Source organism: Mya arenaria, chromosome 13 (assembly GCF_026914265.1).
Source record: "Mya arenaria isolate MELC-2E11 chromosome 13, ASM2691426v1".
Classification (NCBI taxonomy): domain Eukaryota; kingdom Metazoa; phylum Mollusca; class Bivalvia; order Myida; family Myidae; genus Mya; species Mya arenaria.
The window spans coordinates 27471849-27493720 of NC_069134.1; the positions used below are offsets into that span (position 1 = coordinate 27471849).

The following is a 21872-nucleotide window of genomic DNA, read 5'->3' on the forward strand; positions in this document are numbered from 1 at the left end:
TATCCACCCTATGAATATGATCTGGGATGTTTTATCTACCCTATGAATATGATCTGGGATGTTTTATCCACCCTATGAATATGATCTGGGATGTTTTATCTACCCTATGAATATGATCTGGGATGTTTTATCCACCCTATGAATATGATCTGGGATGTTTTATCCACCCTATGAATATGATCTGGGATGTTTTATCCACCCTATGAATATGATCTGGGATGTTTTATCTACCCTATGAATATGATCTGGGATGTTTTATCCACCCTATGAATATGATCTGGGATGTTTTATCTACCCTATGAATATGATCTGGGATGTTTTATCTACCCTATGAATATGATCTGGGATGTTTTATCCACCCTATGAATATGATCTGGGATGTTTTATCTACCCTATGAATATGATCTGGGATGTTTTATCCACCCTATGAATATGATCTGGGATGTTTTATCCACCCTATGAATATGATCTGGGATGTTTTATCCACCCTATGAATATGATCTAGGATGTTTTATCTACCCTATGAATATGATCTGGGATGTTTTATCAACCCTATGAATATGATCTGGGATGTTTTATCTACCCTATGAATATGATCTGGGATGTTTTATCCACCCTGTGAATATTATCTGTGATGTTTTATCCACCCTATGAATATGATCTGGGATGTTTTATCAACCCTATGAATATGATCTGGGATGTTTTATCCACCCTATGAATATTATCTGTGATGTTTTATCCACCCTATGAATATGATCTGGGATGTTTTATCCACCCTATGAATATTATCTGTGATGTTTTATCCACCCTATGAATATGATCTGGGATGTTTTATCAACCCTATGAATATGATCTGGGATGTTTTATCCACCCTATGAATATGATCTGGGATGTTTTATCCACCCTATGAATATGATCTGGGATGTTTTATCAACCCTATGAATATGATCTGGGATGTTTTATCTACCCTATGAATATGATCTGGGATGTTTTATCCACCCTGTGAATATTATCTGTGATGTTTTATCCACCCTATGAATATGATCTGGGATGTTTTATCTACCCTATGAATATGATCTGGGATGTTTTATCTACCCTATGAATATGATCTGGGATGTTTTATCTACCCTATGAATATGATCTGGGATGTTTTATCCACCCTATGAATATGATCTGGGATGTTTTATCCACCCTATGAATATGATCTGGGATGTTTTATCTACCCTATGAATATGATCTGGGATGTTTTATCTACCCTATGAATATGATCTGGGATGTTTTATCTACCCTATGAATATGATCTGGGATGTTTTATCCACCCTATGAATATGATCTGGGATGTTTTATCCACCCTATGAATATGATCTGGGATGTTTTATCTACCCTATGAATATGATCTGGGATGTTTTATCCACCCTATGAATATGATCTGGGATGTTTTATCTACCCTATGAATATGATCTTGGATGTTTTATCCACCCTGTGAATATTATCTGTGATGTTTTATCTACCCTATGAATATGATCAGTGATGTTTTATCCACCCTATGAATATGGTCCAGGATGTTTTATCCACCCTGTTAAAATGATCTGGGATGTTTTGTCCACCATGTCAAAATGATCTGGGATGTTTTATCCACCCTATGAATATGATCTGGGATGTTTTATCCACTCTATGAATATGATCTGGGATGTTTTATCCACCCTGTAAATTTTATCTGTGATGTTTTATCTACCCTATGAATATGATCTGGGATGTTTTATCAACCCTATGAATATGGTCTGGGATGTTTTATCCACCCTGTTCAAAATTGATCTGGGATGTTTTGTCCACCCTGTTCAAAATTGATCTGGGATGTTTTGTCAGAGTAGCCTGTGAAAATGATCTGGGCTGTTTTGTCTACCCTGTGAATATGATCTGGGATGTTTTGTCCACCATGTCAAAATCATCGGGTGAATAATAGTCCACTTAGTTAAATATGTTACATGACATGGGATGTTTTGTCCACGGGATGTTAAGTCCTACAATCCTTATCTTATATTGCAGTTACTTGGACAAACAAAGAATATGGGAGCAGAAAAAAACCTTACGGGGTCATCTCCTCGAAGGGTGGGTAATCAGAAAATTGGATCATTTACTCCTGAAGTTACTAGTATTTAGAATTTATACATATATATATAAAAATCTCTTTATTGTTTTAGTTTTAAGTTTCACCTGAGTTTACATAAAATAGCAAAAGAACACGAGTTATCAATACAAAATAATACATTTTTCTATATAATTTCTGAAATTGATATTTAATTATACAAAAATTACAGTATTGGTTGAAATTTCATTTTTGTGTGTGCATATTTAATAATTTATGTGATGACTTTCCTATGCCTAACTTAATATTAAGACTACATAATTTCATGTTCTTTTTAAAATACAATAAAATGTATGTGATGAACATAAGTGATGATTTGCCATGCCTACCTAATATAACAACTCTATGTAATTTCATAATGTTCTTTTTAACATATTATTGAATAATGTATGTGCTGATATTCCTATATATATGCATACTTACTTATTAAGGACTTTATATAATTTCATTTTGTACTCTTTTTTTCATTTAGTCCCTATTCTTTTGTTTTATTTCAGTTTCAAAGAAAAATCTGCTCCAGTACAAAGGAAGATTGTGACAGTATGTGTATTTTCTTTTATATGTTGATATACGGTAATCTCAATGATGGCAATTGGGCTGGTTCAAATTTAGAAAAATATGTGAATTTTAAGTACTATATTTAGGTGTGACTGTGTAAAAAAAAAATGTATTATTTTTTTTAGATCAAATGACATTTATCTTTCGCATAACTATTGAATATTTGCATACTGTCAAAACTGTTCTGCTCTATCACTAATACCATTAGTAATTGTATAATTATTGTAGCTAATAAGTAACATGGTAGTTCCTTGCTTCAGAAAACCGCCAAAATGTTATGTGTTTATAGACTGCTGTAGTTAACATTAATCCATAATCCAAATGTTGCTGCTTTTAAGTGTGACAATGATAATCAGACTTCACCTAAATGTTATCAAAGGGAGAAAACGGAGCCTACCTACCCTATCTTGGGGGAAAAAGGATTTGAAACAAATGATATTTTGTTTGGCCTCTGCCCTCAAAGGGGCTAGATACCAGATGGTCCAAAAATCGGCGACTACATTATTTCCACCAAACAAGTCTAGAACAACCATGTTGCTATCTCATCTGTGTTTCCCAGTTTAAATCATATATTTCTATGAGTACAAAAAATATACTGACGCTATATTTAAATTTACATGGTAGACAACCCTGGTAAATATCAAATTTGAAAAATGTTCAAAAACTGCATGAGTTATAAGCGATGTGATACTTCAGTAAGTACAACTCAATGCCTCGTACACAATGATGTCAATTTTATGTAAGCTTTTAACAATTTTTTTTTTTTTTTCTTGAAATTGTATCATCTCATGGTGTCCAGCCCCTTTAACATTATGCCTTTACAGAAGACACAAATAGACGAATGTAGACGAAACATTGAACTGCTGAAGACGTCACTTCAGGCTTCGAAACAGTTAGCCTTAAAAGGTAGGCTATTGTTTAAGTTACCGGTAACAATTTTCAATGTTTATGTTTGATGCAAACATTAAGTGAGAAAAATGTTAGGTTGCAAACAAAATGGTGGATTAGGAAAAATTACCTTTTCTGCCATTTTGTTTGCAACTGATTATTATTCTCACTTAATGTTTGTATCAAACGATATTATGGTACATCCTTTCCCCTGAATATATTATAAATAAATTTAGTGCTTAGTGAACAAACAAGCTTGTAATTTCTGCCTTGCTTAATGCTTTCTTGGTATGTTGAAAGTATTGCAAGCTTAGTCATGGTAAAAAATGCGAAAAGATATTATGTTAAGAAAAGCAAAGTTAATCATGCTTTTATTTCACCCAATTTTAACATCTGTAGTTTGCAATATCATTAACAAGTTGACAAAAAAACTCAGTTAAAAGCAGTTCAGCCTCATAATCCAGTGAGCTTCATGAATACTGTGAAATCATTTATGTACGTGGGCTTGAAATTTGGTGTGTGTTTTCTTTGAAAAATGAAAAATTTGTGGGTTCTCTAATTCCTGGTTTTTTATTTTTTGGAAAACAATAATAATTGAAACTGCAATCTTCAAATTAACCATGCGCCGATCTCGTGCTATGAATCATCTGATCTATATCACGTAGTTTATGACACTACGATGGGACAGTATGTCAATAAGGGCAGATACCCGTGTCAATTGATAATCGCCTGATCGGTAAAGATCATAAATGATATCAAGGATATAAAATAGTGAAGCCATTAAATGTCAATTAAATGTTTTTGCAAACTGTTTGGGTGTTTAATTAAATAATCAATGAAATATTTGATCAAAGAAACAAAATCAAGTGTAAGTGCTCAAACACACAAGGTTAATAATCATCAGGTTATACATGTCCTTGTTTTATTGTTCTGGCAATGTCATACAAAAAAGGCTGAATGAAGTACTAATAATTAATTTGAATTTATTACCATGGAGGTTAAATAGTATATACAGGGATGTGATTTTGTCCGCGGATTCGTGGAATTCCGCGCATCTCATTGCCCAAGGGACTCCGCCCCCCCCCAAAAAAAAATAAATATATATTTTATTTTTTTTTACCTGAAAAGAAATATTTGATTGCTTTCAGTTTAAGTAAGTACCCCAGTTTGCTTCACATTTAAAGTCAGGAGAGCCCTCAAAAGAGCTTCTAAAAAGCCATTTTTTTTCTACAGCAGTGCGGTTTTGACCCCAAGAGCCCCCCATAAACCCATGGCCGAAAATGTTTCAGCCCTCCAGCTGCCAGTTCAATCACATCCTGTATATAATATAAACCATATTAACAGGAAAATATATAATGATTTAGGTATTCAAAACTTAACACAAGTTGTACTAGTATACCGCGACCACATATATTTTGTGAATTAATGTATACCCTTTTACATCTAAAGACATTATGATTTCAGAATTAAAGGTGAAGTTTTAATTGGGATCTTACATAAGACAACCCATGAAATCCACGAAAACTAACATCCCACAAATATTTATGATTTCACAGTAATTGGTTTGGCCTAAATTAACAAATTCACAAAAGTCACTTTGACCCAAAATATGTTCTAGCCTTAAGGTTATATACTTTGATGTTATTTTTTCTTTACGGAATTAAAGGGTTAAGAAGTTAAAAATAAACTTCAGCATACCTACCTACCCACGCCTTACAAAACATGGGAAGGGTCAGTCTAAATGAAGTATTTTTTGCGGTGGCTTAAAGCTGCACTCTCACAGATATACCATTTTTGCAACTTTTTTTTATTTTTTGTCTTGGAAAGATCAAATTTTTGCGTAAAATACTGCAAATAAATGATATAAGAATGCTGACAAAAGATCAGATGGTAGATTTTCATATTTCTATTAGAAAATTAATGTTTTATGGCTTAAACCGTTACTAACGGTTAAAAAAAAAAAATGCATAAAACGATCAATTTTTGAACTTAAATATAAAAATCTGGGATCTAATTTTTTGTCAGCAGTCTTTTTTAACTGGTTTCCATGGACTTTCCCAAAAATTGGCTTGTTCCAAGACAAAAATAAAAAAAGTTCTCAAAACGTTCAATCTGTGAGAGTGCAGCTTTAATGGATTTCTTGTTTTTTAACATTCTTGCTATCACAGGCAAATCGGCACAAGAGAGAATTCGGCGGGAAAACCTGATTCGATATGCAAAAGGGAAGAAACATCAGGAGAAAAAGAGGCGAATCATTGACTATATCGTCAAGGTGACTGATGCGATCGCCAAAAAGAGGGAAAAGTTGACGGAGCGCCAGGGAGAAGTCATGGAACTCAGGAAATCACGCATTGCAGATCTCACAACATACATATTTCCAGTGACAGCAGTTAAGATGGAAAGGTGTATAAAAGATCTAGTATTTATATTTAAAATGAAGTAAATATGTTTTAGGTTATAATTAAGATGAAGTAATGCATTACTTGCACCCATAAAATTAAAATAGTGAAATTGAAAAATGTATAGGTGATTTCTGGTTTAGTACTCTCAGTATATATAAAACATAGGAAACATTGTACATAACATATGCCTTACACAGATTTTTATGAAAACTCTATTTTTCATGATTGTGTAAATATAGATTTCTTTACATCTCTTATGGGTAATACTTATTGAAATACGGTAGTCCTTCTATAAAACATACTTCATATTTAACTTCAAAAACAACTCAGAACGCCAATATCATTTCATGCATTTCAGATTTAATTCTGGTTTAAGCACTTGGGTAACCAACTGTACATGTACACATATAGTCAAACAACACAGTGGTATTTTCAAACTGAATAAAACAGGACTTATTTCTAAATCATACTAACATCATTCATGTTCTATAACTTATATTCATTTTAAACACGTATTTCTACCAATCCATAACTTTCAACACAAAATTTCAAACTTGAATGACAGTTACTCTTAATTCCTCCTGCACGAAACCATCTATTTTCCGCCACCTAGCGGATATAACGCTACATTTAAACGGAAATTAATTTTCTACTAATTCATATACATTATTGATTGGCTGAATTAAAATTTTAGTTTTTGAAATATAAAATTGAAATTAACTGACACACTGTACATAAACTATTGCCTATTAACTAACTGTTTATGTTGAATTTCACATGTATAGAAGTACAGGCGCTATGGGAGAGAGTGACGATGTATTGAAAGAGGCGTTACAGGAAGCCAGCCAGATGGCTTATGTGCGGGGCAGGTGGATAACGGCTAGTAGCAGCAGTCAGTACAAGATAGTAGCTCCAGTTCTGCCGTCAAATGGGGACTACTCTCAATATAATATTATGGGTAAGTACATTACAAGTATTTGAAGTGATTACTACTAAAGTCTTGTGTAATCCAGCCAGATGGCTTATGTGCGGGACGGGTGGATAATCGCTAGTAGCAGCAGTCAGTACAAGAAAGTAGCTCCAGTAGTGCCATCAAATGGGGACTACTCTCAATATAACATTATGGGTAAGTACTTCACAGATTATTGAAATGATTACTACTTGTGTAATCCAGCCAGATGGCTTATGTGCGGGGCAGGTGGATTACGGCTTGTACCAGCAGTCAGTACAAGAAAGTGGCTCCAGTACTGCTGTCAGATGGGGACTACTCTCAATATAATATTATGGGTAAGTATTTCAGTAGGTATTCAAAGTGATTACTACTAAAGCCTTGTGTAATACAGCCAGATGGCTTATGTGCGGGGCAGGTGGATTATGGCCAGTACCAGCAGTCGCTACAAGATAGTGGCTCCAGTACTGCCGTCAAATGGAGACTACTCTCAATATAATATTATGGGTGAGTAATTTACAGGTATTTGAGGTGATTACTATTAAAGTCTTGTGTAATCCAGCCAGATGGCTAATGTGCGGGGCAGGTGGATTATGGCCAGTACCAGCAGTCGCTACAAGATAGTGGCTCCAGTACTTCTTCCATTGAATAGGGATTATCTCACTATATGACCATAGGTAAGTACTTCACAGATATTTGAAAGTATCAGTACTTGTGTAATACAGCCAGAAGGCTTATGTGCAGGCAGGGGGGAATACTAGCAGTCACTACAAGATACAGTGCTCCAGCTAGGCCTGAATAGCAGGGTGAGGCCCCCTGCTTCCCTTTTCCAGCACCCTGCTGCCGTTTAACTACACCCTGCTGATTCAATTTAACGTTCAAAAGGTCGAATTTTTCACTTACGTGTGATTTTAGGAAAATTGGATAACCAGTAAAATTGCTTGTAAAATCTTGATCTATCCTTCACCACCTTTCAGTTGCCAAAGCTGCAGAGGAGGGCTCCAGGGAAGACACAAGCCACACAAGCCCAGGGAACACAATCATTGCGGGGCTTTGTCACACCTCACAGCTCCTCACACTTCTAGCTTACTTTCTCAGTGTAAGCCTGTACAAGAAACAGTGCTTCAGGTTAGTAGGGAACAACAATGTCATACCTCGCTGCTCCTCACACTTCTAGCACACTTTCTCAGTGCCAGCCTGTACAAGAAACAGTGCTTCAGGTTAGTGGGGAACAACAAGGTCACACCTCACAGCTCCTCACACTTCTAGCTTACTTTCTCAGTGTCAGCCTGTACAAGAAACAGTGCTTCAGGTTAGTAGGGAACAACAATGTCACACCTCACAGCTCCTAACACTTCTAGCTTACTTTCTCAGTGTCAGCCAGTACAAGAAACAGTGCTTCAGGTCAGTCCAAGCCACAATAATCGTGAGCCTGTGTAACACCTCATAGTCCTCGCACTTTAACCTCACCTTTTTAGTGTCAGCATGCACTGGACAATAGTGCTTTGGGCTAGTAGAATATCTAGGCCTCAATTGCAAACATTAAAGCTTATTGTGTCACCTGCATAAGTCACTTTATTTAAGGGCATCCCAAGTCAGATTTGGTAAAATGTAACATAACCCTTGGGATGATTTTGATACAATAACTTGGCACAGTCTTTGACACAAAAAGGTTATACCAGAAAAGACATAAGGTTTCAGCTTTAAGGTCCAGGCCACTCACAGAGATAAAAAGTTCAAGGTCATTCACAAATGTAAAATAGGTCAAGGTCATTAACAGATGTAACAAGGGTCAAGGTCATTCACAGAGGTCAAACTTCTAAACTTCTGCTATTGTATTTCATCGAAATGACAATTATAATTTTTAATGAAAATGTTATATTATTATATGAGAAATCTAGCATTTCATTCTAACAAGATATTTTTACATTTCAGTGAATTCTGCTTGGATGAGGTTCCAGAACGCCAGTTTAATCGCTCGGTGTCGCGATTGAACAAGAACGTGCTGTACCTGTGTTTTTCCCAGGGTGTGAGCGCAGAGCGATTGGAGCCTAAACACACACCGCATAACTTGGTGGAACTGCTGAATCATAGTCAACTCGGCAGGTGCGTGAAAATACACTATTGGCTGATTGTTCTGAATTTGTTTAAGCTAAAAGCGTAATAATGGCATCATTGAGTAGTAAATTCATTTTTTTTTTATAGATTTCTATGGTTTTTAAACAATTTGAAGACCTCCAGTGGAAATATTTTTGGTCTGGTATTAGTAATGGGGGATATGTAGGTTAATTTTCCGATACCACTGACCTATCCAGCTACATTAACCCCAGCAAGAGTATCAGTCTTGTAAGGATGTGGGGCACAGACATAATATATCCATGGTACAACATATAGAAACATGAAAAAGAGATAATTAAAAAAAATCTTTTATATATATACATATATAATATATATGAAATGTTGCAACATGTAAAATGATGTTTTATTCACATGTATTTTATGTATTATGAGGAATAATGATAGTTTGATGAAAATCAATCATAGATAATAAGAATCGATTATAGTCAATGTTATGTGCCCAGCGATGATTATTTAAATATGTTTCATCACCACGGTCTAACTTTCCTTAAGCATTTATCATTTTCTGCAGGGATTCCGTTAAAGCAAGTTTGGAAGTATATTACTCCCTAGAAATGGGTTAAAACCAAAATTGATTCCTTGGAAGTACAAAATATCAAAACCTGGTGTGAAGTTATTTTTCATTGTCACAATTTCGATCAGTCTTTAAGTAAAATGAATTATTATAATATAAGTCTGTGAATTGAGCAAGTCAAAACTGCAAATTATTTGATATTTAACTTACTAGTTGAAAAAATAGCAGAAAAAAAGTATTATATTAGGGAGACTAGAACTTGCAAACTTCAGCGAAAAAAATTCAAAACTGATGGACAGGAAGTTCATACTTCCAGTTTCAAATTCTTAATGGAAGCCCTGAATACTGTTTATGAAACTGTTCAGGATGTGTTGTACTGAAACCAGAAAAATATGGATGACAAACATGTACATGTTCATAAAATAACAGTTTTTAAGTTTTAAATGGTTCTGGCTTTCAATGTTTAAATGATTACTTTCCAGGATTGGCTGGTTTGATGTTGAGCAAGATATGATGGATTCAGTCGAAGATTCAAATGGACAATCGGACGAGAGTGACGATGATTTTAACAACTGTGCGAAAGGGGAGCTGGACTCAGGGGATTGGGAGACTGTACCGGACAACATCCCCCTCCCCTCAGCTGCCACTCAGCCAGAGTCCTTGCAAGCCCTTGGATACGTATCCCAGGATATGACAGAGTCAGCCCTCACCGCCAGCAGTGTTCTCTCCTCTGCTTTCAGCACTTTTGGGTCTTACTTCAGGAGATGATTGGTTTTATTGTTTTTTGGGCAAATTGTTCAGAACTTTGTTTAAAGGCCTAGTTTAAGGAATGTTTGACATGATAATCCCCTGCTGTGCATCTCCTGCTAATTGCACTGGTGTCACAGTAGGGGCCAATTGCCTGTGTATTCGTTTATTGGCTCAGGGCCATTTAGGGTCCACTTCTACAATAAAACTTCTAAAACTGCACAGCAGGATACTCAGATCTGAGATCTGATAAGAGGGATCAAGGCAAGTAGATTAAGATCAATAAACAGAGGCTGTGTACTATACACATATTTTATTTATTTTTTTTGGGGGGGGGTGTCACTAAGTCTTATAGATGGCTTAAACTAGGCCATTAAGTAAACAACGTGATAAACAACATCATTGCCACGTTTACGTTTAAAGATGAAACATTTTCTGATGTGCTCATATATTTTAATAAGACTAACACAGCTGAACAGCTTTTTCAAATATTTGAGAAACACTACAAATCACAAATATATCAGTGAAATTCAAAGAGCAGTAAAGAGACACAATGATATTAGCAACTATGTTAACTTTGATAAAGTTCTGAGCAATCGGCCTATAGCTTCGTTTTTATAAGATTTTAGCAGGGATATAAAAAAATTCAGCAGATTATTCAGTCTTTGAAATTAGTTTAGCTTTATGCTGGTATTTGTTTGAAAACCCAAAACAACAATAAGCAGACATGACATGTTGAGTCATGACATGTTGTAGCTTGTGACCTCTTATCTACCGTTTTTAGCTTGTCTATTTTTGGAATCAAAAAGTTGAAGTATTTTCATAGCCTTGGAGTCATTGCCATTGACATCATTTATGTGCAAAGAACATTTGACATAACGAATAAAACTTCAAGATATTCAAACATATTTAATAAAACTTCAAGATATTCGAACGAAACTTGGTACAGACGTTGATGGAGACAATATGAATGTGAACTGCAAGGCCCATAACTCTTGCTTCAATTATTGAAGAGTGATGTTTGAAAAGCAAGTTTGACAAGTGCTTGTGCTTTCCCTGCAGTTTTCTCATCCATCTGTTAATGTCTCAGACTGTGCTGATTTTAAAGATTACAACGAACATGCCTTACAACCATCTTCTGAAAACGAACAGTCACATCTTAAACATCATTTTCTTTTCTCCTATAAACAGGGCATTAAATTATTCTTAACAAAATGATTATTTGTACATGTAATTGACCTCTGTAAAGGTAAACATTCAATTCAATTTTTGTTTACCTACAATATTGTATATTTTTGCATTCAATGAGAAATAATCATGCAGCAGGGATGACCAAATGATGTAAATCTAGCATTTAGAACATAGTGTTAACGCTCATGTCTCAGCCAATGGAATCGCTTGATAGAATTCTGATTTAATAATTTAGAAAGCCTGTGATGACTCCCAACACTATGTATTGTACACATGGAAAAAACTGAACAAAACTTCGCTGAAATATCAGGCATGTTTTTCATTTCACTGTAAATTTTAGATATGCTTTCTTATATGTCTGAACAAAAGCATTGGATATTGTTATTTGCCTTCTCATATGATTTGGTTACATGTACGGTAGATTTATATTGTTGTCATACTTGGTGTCATCAAACTTTTTGGGGTTTTGTTTTCAATGTTCATCTTGGCATACCTAGGGTTGGAGTTAGGTTTTTAAAAAGGACGGTGCTGCAGGAAAGGGACAGGGTGCTGCAGAAAAGGGACAGGGTGCTGCAGGAAAGGGACAGGGTGCTGAGGGAGAAAAGGGCACATTTTATCAGACTATGAAGAACTTGAATGTAACGATTTTGAATTTTTTAGGATAAAGTAATATCAGGTTTCAACTGCCAATATGTAAAATGTGTATGTATTCATAATCAAAATATACAGGGCAAGTTTTAAACATTTTTTTAATTTTTTTAACAGTCTTAACAGTTTATTCTATGAAGGCAATCAGGTGCTCATGCTGGTCCTCCTGGGGGCAGAAAGGTTCTACCAAAAATTGACAGAGTGTTCAATGTAGGAAATGGGCATGAACATCTTATTTATTTTGGGGTTCAACTGGTCTACATTAGATAACAGTGACTTTTATATCTTAAAATGTTTGTTAGAGCCTGCAAAATATGGAACAATATTTCGTTTTTACCAAAATTGCTGGAGTCTCCAAAATTTTTTAAAAAATGGCGTCCAAGATGGCCACCAAAAAAATGAAAAATACCCAAGTTCATTTGATGTTCTACTGAATTTCATTTATGGTATAAAAAAGCGATTTTTGGAATTGATATGCATTGCAGTATGTGAAAATGAGCTATAACATGAGCATACATACATGTTTACACAGAGGGTTGTTGTTTTGTCGTAGCATACATGACATTGTATGCGCCATTTGTTATTGTTTATGTCTTTATTTTCATCAAAGCATTATGAATGCAATTTTTAAGTGTTGTTAAAATAATTACATGGATTAAGAATCTAAAATCGTTCATGTTTTAAACAATCATCATTTTGTATGTTTACATGTAATATATAATAAACTTTCAAACATAATTTAAAAGTTTTACTCTAAAAATATTTTGTTAATACTATGTATTATTTTATATGGAGTAATCAAATATTGAATGATCAATGCATTTCATCCAATAATTCAGTAAAACTGCCAGATATTGATGCTTTGTATTTGTTAATGATAGCAATAAAGGTTGGCATTTCTTTAATGAACTTAAGGGGACATATGTTTATCTGTATGAATCAGCTTAAATATGATATTAGGGGTATACATGGTCCACACATTTTCTTATACCCTTCAGTTTATGAATTGTTATAGTTTTATGTTGAAGTTATGTTTAGTGCCATCCTTTACACCACAGCATATTCAAAACCTATAATGAATATCCTGGGGTGTCGAGGATGGCTAAGTGTTCAAATAGTGAAAACTTGAACTCAAAACTGCCTTGTCTATGTTACAAATATTATTGTGATAACTTGGTTTCTCTTTGCATTGAATGTGCAATGATATAATCTGACAATTCTAAATGTAAATATTTATTACAAGCATTTTTATGGTATTAAATTTTTATGATGCATTTTGTACTGTTTTTAGTTTATCTGTTTTTCAAAGAAACAGCCATGGTATTGTCAAGGTGCTTTTGTCATCATGCGAAGATTTTAATCTTGGCCATCCTTTGTAAAGCAGTCCAGATTTTCAAATGAAAAATTGTAGCAAGATCCATAACTCTTGCTTTGATCATTGTTGAGTGACAAAACTTGTTCAACTGAAAAACATACAAGCTTTGGCATTGACTCTGCGTTTCACTTAACATTCTCTCGATAACAAGCAAAGATCCCTTAAAAGACAATTCAGAATGTATTGTAGAGAAATCGTTTTCATGCTCCCTAAAGGGAGAACATATATAGACCACTGTGTTCAGTCATCCGCCACACCCTCGTCAGGGGAATAACATAAAAACTAAACATGGTTTTCAATTGAATTTGAAACATGGACAGATAGCAATATGCAAAAGTGCAGTGAGGAAGAACCATAATACTCACTGCATTCATTGCTAAATTATCTCCCATTTTACTTTTATAGAAGACATTAATTCAAAAGCTGTTTTTCCGGACCATAACTTAAGAAGTATGGAATGGATTTAAATGAAACTTGGAATGTACATATATAACAATGAGAGGGAGTGCAGTATACAAAAGCTTTAATCCTTCCATCCAGTGCACAAGAGTCATGTGTCAGTTTTAAACATTTTAAAAATAATTGCCCTTTGTTTCTTTAAAGTTCACTTAAGAAAGAAGTGCTAAATGGTGAGCTATTATGAATGGGGAATTCGGTCGTCTGACATCAACATTTTTCTTCATACAACTTGTCCTAAACCACTAGGCAAATCTTAACCAAATTTCACCGGAATGTTCCTTGGATAGTTCTCTTCCAGATTCCTCAAGATGAAATGGTTCCATGTAGACCTCTTGAAAAAATGCCCCTCAGAATCCACTGGTCGGATTTCAAATGAGCTTCACAGGTATTTTCCTGAAATGGCCCATTATCAAATTCCTTCAAACCATGTTAAAACTGCCTACTATGGGCAGGGCTGGTTTTCACTATATGACTAAGTTGTACATGTAGACATAACAAGGTATCAGGCAATATCTCCCCTTAAAATCTCTGAGACCTTTGATATTTGGAATGTAGTACTTCACCAAAATTGTTCACATTATGCCCAGCGAGTCTTAGGTTTAGAATAATCTTTGAAAAATTTCTCTGAAACTGCAAAGCAGATCCTATGTATTTGGTCTGTTTAGTGGTTAGTTTCTACAAACAGCCAAAGTACCCAATGGCAGTCTTAGCAACCAATAACTTCCCTAGCAACCAATGACTTTCTTATCAACCACTTACTAAGCAACCAATGATTTCTAAGCAACCTATGACTTCCTTAGCTTCCATTTTCTTCCTTACCAACCAATGACCTCCTTGGCAACCATTTGCTTTCAAAGCCAGTATCCAACTAGAGATTGCTTTTTTGAAAAAGCCCTTGTCTACCCTATTGTGTGGTCGTAGCTGAGAAAAAAATAAATGATGGACATGAAATTTGTAATTTTGGACTGGAGACGAACCAACAGTGAAGTTTGGTTTAATCACCCGTATTAAATATTGAACATCTACTGCATAAGATCAGTGATCTAAGAATATTAAGACTTAATGTGATGGATGGATGTAAGAAGTACCATTTTGTTTTATTTCAATCTGGAGTATGCAATCACCACTGGTTTTGTGGAAAGCTGACGACTGCATATGCGATGTCATGGTAGCTGTTAACAGTTATGTATTGGAATTACACCAGATTCTTTGCAGTTCACTTTTTTAATATATATATGATCTAGAAGGGTCCTCTGTGCAGTTGTTGGCTGTGTGATTAACTGTAAGTAATTGCACATGCATGTGTTCAAGTCAGAATTAGATGTTATAATGAGGTCAATATTAAAATCACCAACAATAATAGCTCTTTCACTGTGAGTCTTATGTAGGAGTTTGGTGACCAACTTGCATACCAAGTTTGAAGTTCCTGGGTGCAAGCGTTCTTAAGTTACTTAGCGGTAACCGTTTCTTCACCTCAAGGTCAAGGCAACCTTGACTTACTGATCTCAAAATCAATAGGGGGTCATCTACTAGTCATGACCAACTAGCATACCAAGTATGAAGTTCCTGGGTGCAAGCTTTCTTTATTTATTGAGCGGAAACGAAGTGTGACGCACAGACTGACGGACTGACTGACTGACTGATGGACTGATCACAAAATCAATAGGGGTCATCTACTTGTCATGACCAACTTGCATATCAAGTATGAAGTTCCTGGGTGCAAGCGTTCTTAAGTTACTGAGCGGTAACCGTTTCTTCACCTCAAGGTCTCGGCGACCTTGACCTTTGACCTACTGATCTCAAAATCAATAGGAGTCATCTACTAGTCATGACCAACTAGCATATCAAGTATGAAGTTCCTGGGTGCAAGCGTTCTTTAGTTAATGAGTGGAAACCATTTCTTCACCTCAAGGTCACAGTGAACTTGACCTACTGATCTCAAAATCAATAGGGGTCATCTACTAGTCATGACCAACTAGCATACCAAATATGAAGTTCCTGGGTACAAGCGTTCTTTAGTTATTGAGCAAAAACAATTTTTAAGCTTAAGGTCACCGCCAACATTTTACCTGAAAGTAACAGCAACCTTGACCTTTGACCTTTTGATCTCAAAATCAATAGAGGTCATCTACTAGTCATGAACAACTAGTATACCAAGTATGAAGTTCCTGGACCCAAAGGATCTTTAGTTATTGAGCGGAAACCGTTTTTTTCACCTCTAGATTACCGCGACCTTGACCTTTGACCTACTGATCACAAAATCAGTAGGGGTCATCTACTAGTCATGACCAACCAGCATACCAAGTATGAAGTTCCTGGGTCTAAGCGCTCTATAGTTATAGAACGGAAACGAAGTGTGACGTACAGACTGAAGGACTGACGGACAGGGCAAAAACAATATGTCTCCCCATGAGGGAGACATAATAACTAAATTCTTTATCAAACACTTTCTTCCTTAGCATTCACCTACATCTGTATCAACCAATGACTCCCTAAGCAACCACTGACTTTCATAGCAACTGTTGGCTTCCATTGCCATAACATTTGTCAGCCGGCTGTCTCCCACAACCAGCTGACAATGTCTTGACTTCCCTAGAAATACTACTGATTTCCATTCACAAGGACCAACCTCCTTCTCAATCATCAAATTACTCGAAAACCACTTACCTGTTGGCAAGCAGCAACATCCTAAATGACCACCGACTTGTTGGTAATTTTAATCAGGTGAGCGATAAATGGTCATCTAGGCCCTCTTATTTCTTGTCTTGCTAGTGCATGTTCTTATGACCTCTCCTGCTTTAATATTGAACACTCACTCCAAATGTTGTTTGTCTGCTCTTTTATTCCACAAAATATATGAATTGTTTCATAATCACTTTACACAAACATTACACAGGTGCTTACATCCCCAACCAACTTCTTACTATGTATACATGGTGCAGATGGTTGTTTAAAACAAGAGGCCCAAAAGGACCTATGCTCTACTGGCATGGCTTTTGTGGTCATATCAATCCAGAGCATGTATGTATGGGTAAAAGGCAACAGACATATAGTTTATGTTTTGTGTTTGGGTTACCTGAAAACGTAGCACGTTCAACATCTGAGCCCAAAAAGTATTGTCAGCAGATTAGTTGCATGAACTATTTTAATATGTGCCAAGTAAAAGTCATCTGACAAAAAAAATGCTTTCAAAACTGTACTCATAGTAAAATTTTCTGTAGTTTTAAAAGTTAAAAAAACTTGGTCAAAAGGTCAAAGTCAAGGGCATCCTAGGACAACATTGATCAATTTGAACAAACATTCACAATCAATTGTGCTGAGATGGATGCACGAACACACAAAAAGATTTTCAAACCTTTCCAGATTTATGTTTACCAAACCTGTGAACCCTGGGTGTGGCCAGTAATGACACCAGGTGCATAACTTAAACATTCACAACCAATTTTGTTAATATGAATGCGCAAACTACAGAACTTAAAGCTAAAAAATGGCCTTTGGGCTTTCAACAAGAACAAGGCAGAGTAATTCACAAAATCAGCTGCAGAAGCAAAAAGCAAATTGTCTCTCAAAATCTTAGACTTGCAAATTGTCTCCCTTAACTCTAGACTTGAATTTACATGTACATGTAAACTTGGCTAAAAATAGAATTCGCTCATGCAGACCTGGCTAAAAATAGAGAGCATTTCTTTAAAACTTTCATGGCCCATAATCTAGGCATTCATGGGCGGATCTGGCTGGTTTTCGAAAGGAACCGAGCTCTAATGGATATCTAGATACTGTACAAGTTTCATTGAGATACAATAAAAACTGAAGACTGTATCGTGTTCACAACCAATTGTTTACAACCAATTGTTTACACAATAGCATTTTTTTATACTATCAAGGGCCATAATCTAGGCATGCATGGGCGGATCTGGCTGGTTTTCGAAAGGAACCCAGCTCTAATGGATATCTAAATACTGTACAAGTTTCATTGAGATACAATAAAAACTGAAGACTGTATCGTGTTCACAACCAATTGTTTACACAATAGCATTTTTTATACTATCAAGGGCCATAATCTAGGCATGCATGGGCGGATCTGGCTGGTTTTCGAAAGGAACCGAGCTCTAATGGATATCTAGATACTGTACAAGTTTCATCGAGATACAATCAAAACTGAAGACTGTATCGTGTTCACAAGCAATTGTTTACAGACGCATGGACGCACGGACGCACAGATGCACATACTACGTACACATTACCATCGCATAAGCTCTTCTGGCCTTTGGCCAGTAGAGCTAAAAAATAATCTGAATTTGTACAGTTTGGGAGCAGACACATTTTCCACAATAGGTTTGCAAAAAGGTTTCCTTGACCTACTGACCTTAAAACTTATAGGGTCACCTACTGGGCATGATCACTGATACTACTTGGTTCAAGTTTCATAGGATTCAAGCATCTTGGATATTTATAAAACCATTTTTCTTGTAATGATCACTATGATCTTGACCTACTGACCTAAAAACCAATAGGTGTTAAATCTATTGTTCATAACTAACCTGTATGTGAAGTTTGAGGACTTCAAAAATGTTGTTCACCAGTTATTTATCGAAAAAGGTTTTTTCTTACAAAGGTCACCCACAAACATAACTTTCTGACCCCAATATCAGTAGGGGTAATCTATTGCCAATGACCAATGCATACAAAGTTTGAGGACTAAAACAAGTCATTTACTAAGCTATTATTTACAAACAGTTTTTCTCATAAAGATCAACACAATCTTGACCTACCAACTCAAAAAAGGTAAGCAACTGACCATGACTTATGTGCATACAAAGTTTGAAGACCCATGAGACACTCACAAATTATAAGAAATGAGAGTGGCGTCAATACCAACATAATAAATCACCAGCAGCTGTATTGTTTGATAATCAATGTAGACTTAAATGCGATAAGTGTCTTGCAATCTTGCTCACACGGGGATATCAGATATTGAAAAAAGTGGATGAATGAAACATAACAAAACATATAACATTTTTTCTTCTTTTTTTATACCATTAACTAATCCCAAGTAAAATGTACATGTCGTCAGCAACGTTAAGTCAATAACAAAATTGAATAATAATTGTAAATACTAAGCCTAAACAACCAGACATTTTTCATAAAAATATAGCTTTAAATTTTGAGTTTAACCAATCACTGTCAAAATATACATTATTACAATCAAAAGAAAATCTTACCAAGCAGAAACAGCTCGTTTTCAAAATTATATTTTTTCCAATCGGATGGCAATATTATTAAATCTACTGAATATTTATTTTGGTAATCAAGCATAATTATAGCCTCTACTGATTTTAATCCAGTGAAATGGTAGACTGAAACAGTGACTTGGTCAGTAGACAAAATATAATCACAAGCACTAGGTTGGTTAAAGCTTATTTGTATGCATTAACCAAATAAATGGCCCAAGTGTCTGTGCCACTCCATTGATTTGAACATAAGCAGGAAATATGACAGCATGGTTTCCCTGTGACTTAAAATAGATTGGTGATTTTACGACATTCCAGGCCCAATTATTTGACATACTAGCTGGAAATATGATACCAGTTTCTGTGACTAAAAATAGAATGGTGATTCTGCAACATTCCAAGCCCAATTATTTGACAAAGCAGGTAATATGACACCACAGTTTCTGTGACTATAATTAGAATGGTTATTCTGCAACATTCCTGGCCCTATTTTTTTGACATACTAGCAGGAAATATGATACAAGTTTCTGTGACAAAAAATAAAATGCCGATTCTGCAACATTCCAGGCCCTATTATTTGACATAGCAGGAAATATGACACCGAATTCTCCTGTGACTAAAATAGAATGGTGACACCCATGGTGTGACATGGTACTTTTTAAGTAGTTTATGCTTCTATTTGAAGAAGAATGTCTTTGTTATAATGCTGAAAACGAATACTTCAAAAACCTTACAATATGACCCAAATCTGCTTGTTAAAGAGATAACAATACATGTTCAAATATCTTCTTAGATTTAACTTGATTTTAAGATTAAAATCTTAGTGTTTTGATTGGATTATACAATTAATTAGCCAATAGAATCACTGAGGCATGTCTTATGATAAGGATAAGAACCGTATTGAATATTTATGAATTAAATACAGTTTATCAATCAAAACACAAGAGTCTTTAAATCAACCTAAAATGTTAAAATTATTTAAATTCATTTGAACTCTATTTTAAACCTGATTTTATAAGCATGAAAGTTTTGTGTCAGATAAGACATTGAAGGTCAAATGGATGTATTGTGATATACATAATGTAAATCACAATTGTAACATGGTTACATATATTATAAACAGCTGGGACTAATTATATTATATCGTACATAATTACATCATTATAATGTTGTTACATTGTCAACATATATGTATATACATTTATATAATACATGTACACGTCAGTGTAAAAGAACAATAATTCATATAGCATCAGAGTATTGTCACATTATTGTAAAGAATAAAACTTTAAGTATAGAATTAAGAGGGTTTTTTATGAAGAATGTTGGCATGCAAATATATTTGTGTGTCCAATTGTAAAATATTACCCAAAAATAAACAAAATGTATAATGCAAATTTAATCAATGCATGAACATGAACAAGTGGCAATTAATAAACGTGACTGAAAATAACAAGAAAACCACAAAAATGACACAAGGCTCATCTATTGTTTGTTGTGTTTCTTTTTATCAGAAAGGGGCAAACGGCATCACCATTATTAAAACCAGAGTTATGGGCCTTGATATACCTATCTGAATCATCTCAGGCAACATGTATCATTTTAATATCTTTCTTTTCTTTTTGAGTTATATATATATATATATGGCCGGATGCCAATGGCACCCTCTCACATTGCCTGGAGTTTTATTTTTGCAAAAACAAACATTTAAATAGAAACTGACCATAGAATGCAACCTACATTTTCAGCCAATGAAGTTGCAGACAGGGTATCATTTAGTACTAGGCTTTATCATTCAGAATTTCAACCTTTCCCATTGGTTTCAAGATCAGCCTACTGCCACTCATCTGATACACACTCCCTTTGTCAGGTTTTCCGTTGACAATGTGTCAGCCAATGAGGTAGTATTATAAGACAGTTACATGACCTGAAGTAATATCACTACGCTCACTCTGCCCATTCTTAATCATTAAAATGTTACTTCATGTCATCTAACTATTACTTAAGCTAAATTCACTAGGACTTCATCACAAGAATTAACTCTGAGCGTGACATAAAAGATCCTGTTGAAATTACTTTGGTTCCTTTCTCACACATAAATAACTTGTCTTTTGGTTTAACTGTCTGACATGATTAAAAAAATATCAGTAACTTTGAATACATGTAGTTGGGCGCCATTTCATCGCAACTCCTAGGGGCAATTTCTTACCTTTGAGGGATTTCAAACAGTTTGGTAAAACAAACATATGTATTTTATATAATTGCAGTTGAAAATCTCCTCTATAAAAGGTATGATACGGTTCCTAGGATTTTTGATAATTAAGATAGCTCTCTGGCCTCAATTTCTCAAACAATCTCAGTCCCTTATAATAGCTTCAAGCAAGGCACACCCTTTTTCTTTACTGCGTCTTAAAAACAGTCATTTACAGTAGGTATGAATTTTTAATGTTCTCTGTCCAGAGATATGACAGGAAAATAGTTTAAAGTAAATCACAATAAAACTAGGTTTTATTTCCAACATCAAGTTTAGTAATTATTTGAGAAATTGGGCCATAATTAATAACAGTCTTTACTCAGACTTGAAACATTTCGTAATTTATAATGATTGTCATTCATATATATTCA

The 21872-nt window shown here is 35.0% G+C and overlaps 1 protein-coding gene across 2 annotated transcripts in view; it reads left to right on the top strand.

The window, feature by feature from the left end:
* Window positions 1–13456, top strand: part of LOC128213909 (beclin 1-associated autophagy-related key regulator-like) — a 15351-nt gene extending 1895 nt beyond the window's left edge. Inside the window, exons 2-10 of one of the 2 annotated variants that reach the window (XM_052920024.1) lie at window positions 2047–2109; window positions 2644–2686; window positions 3529–3610; window positions 5761–5995; window positions 6780–6952; window positions 7921–7998; window positions 8183–8255; window positions 8879–9049; window positions 10079–13456. In XM_052920024.1, the coding sequence (XP_052775984.1) occupies window positions 2047–2109; window positions 2644–2686; window positions 3529–3610; window positions 5761–5995; window positions 6780–6952; window positions 7921–7998; window positions 8183–8255; window positions 8879–9049; window positions 10079–10364 (1204 nt within the window). In that variant the 3' untranslated portion in view covers window positions 10365–13456. Of the gene's footprint in view, window positions 1–2046; window positions 2110–2643; window positions 2687–3528; window positions 3611–5760; window positions 5996–6779; window positions 6953–7920; window positions 8072–8182; window positions 8256–8878; window positions 9050–10078 lie in introns of both variants that reach the window. The other variant, XM_052920023.1, reaches the window with a different exon arrangement.
* Window positions 13457–21872: the final 8416 nt, after the last annotated feature.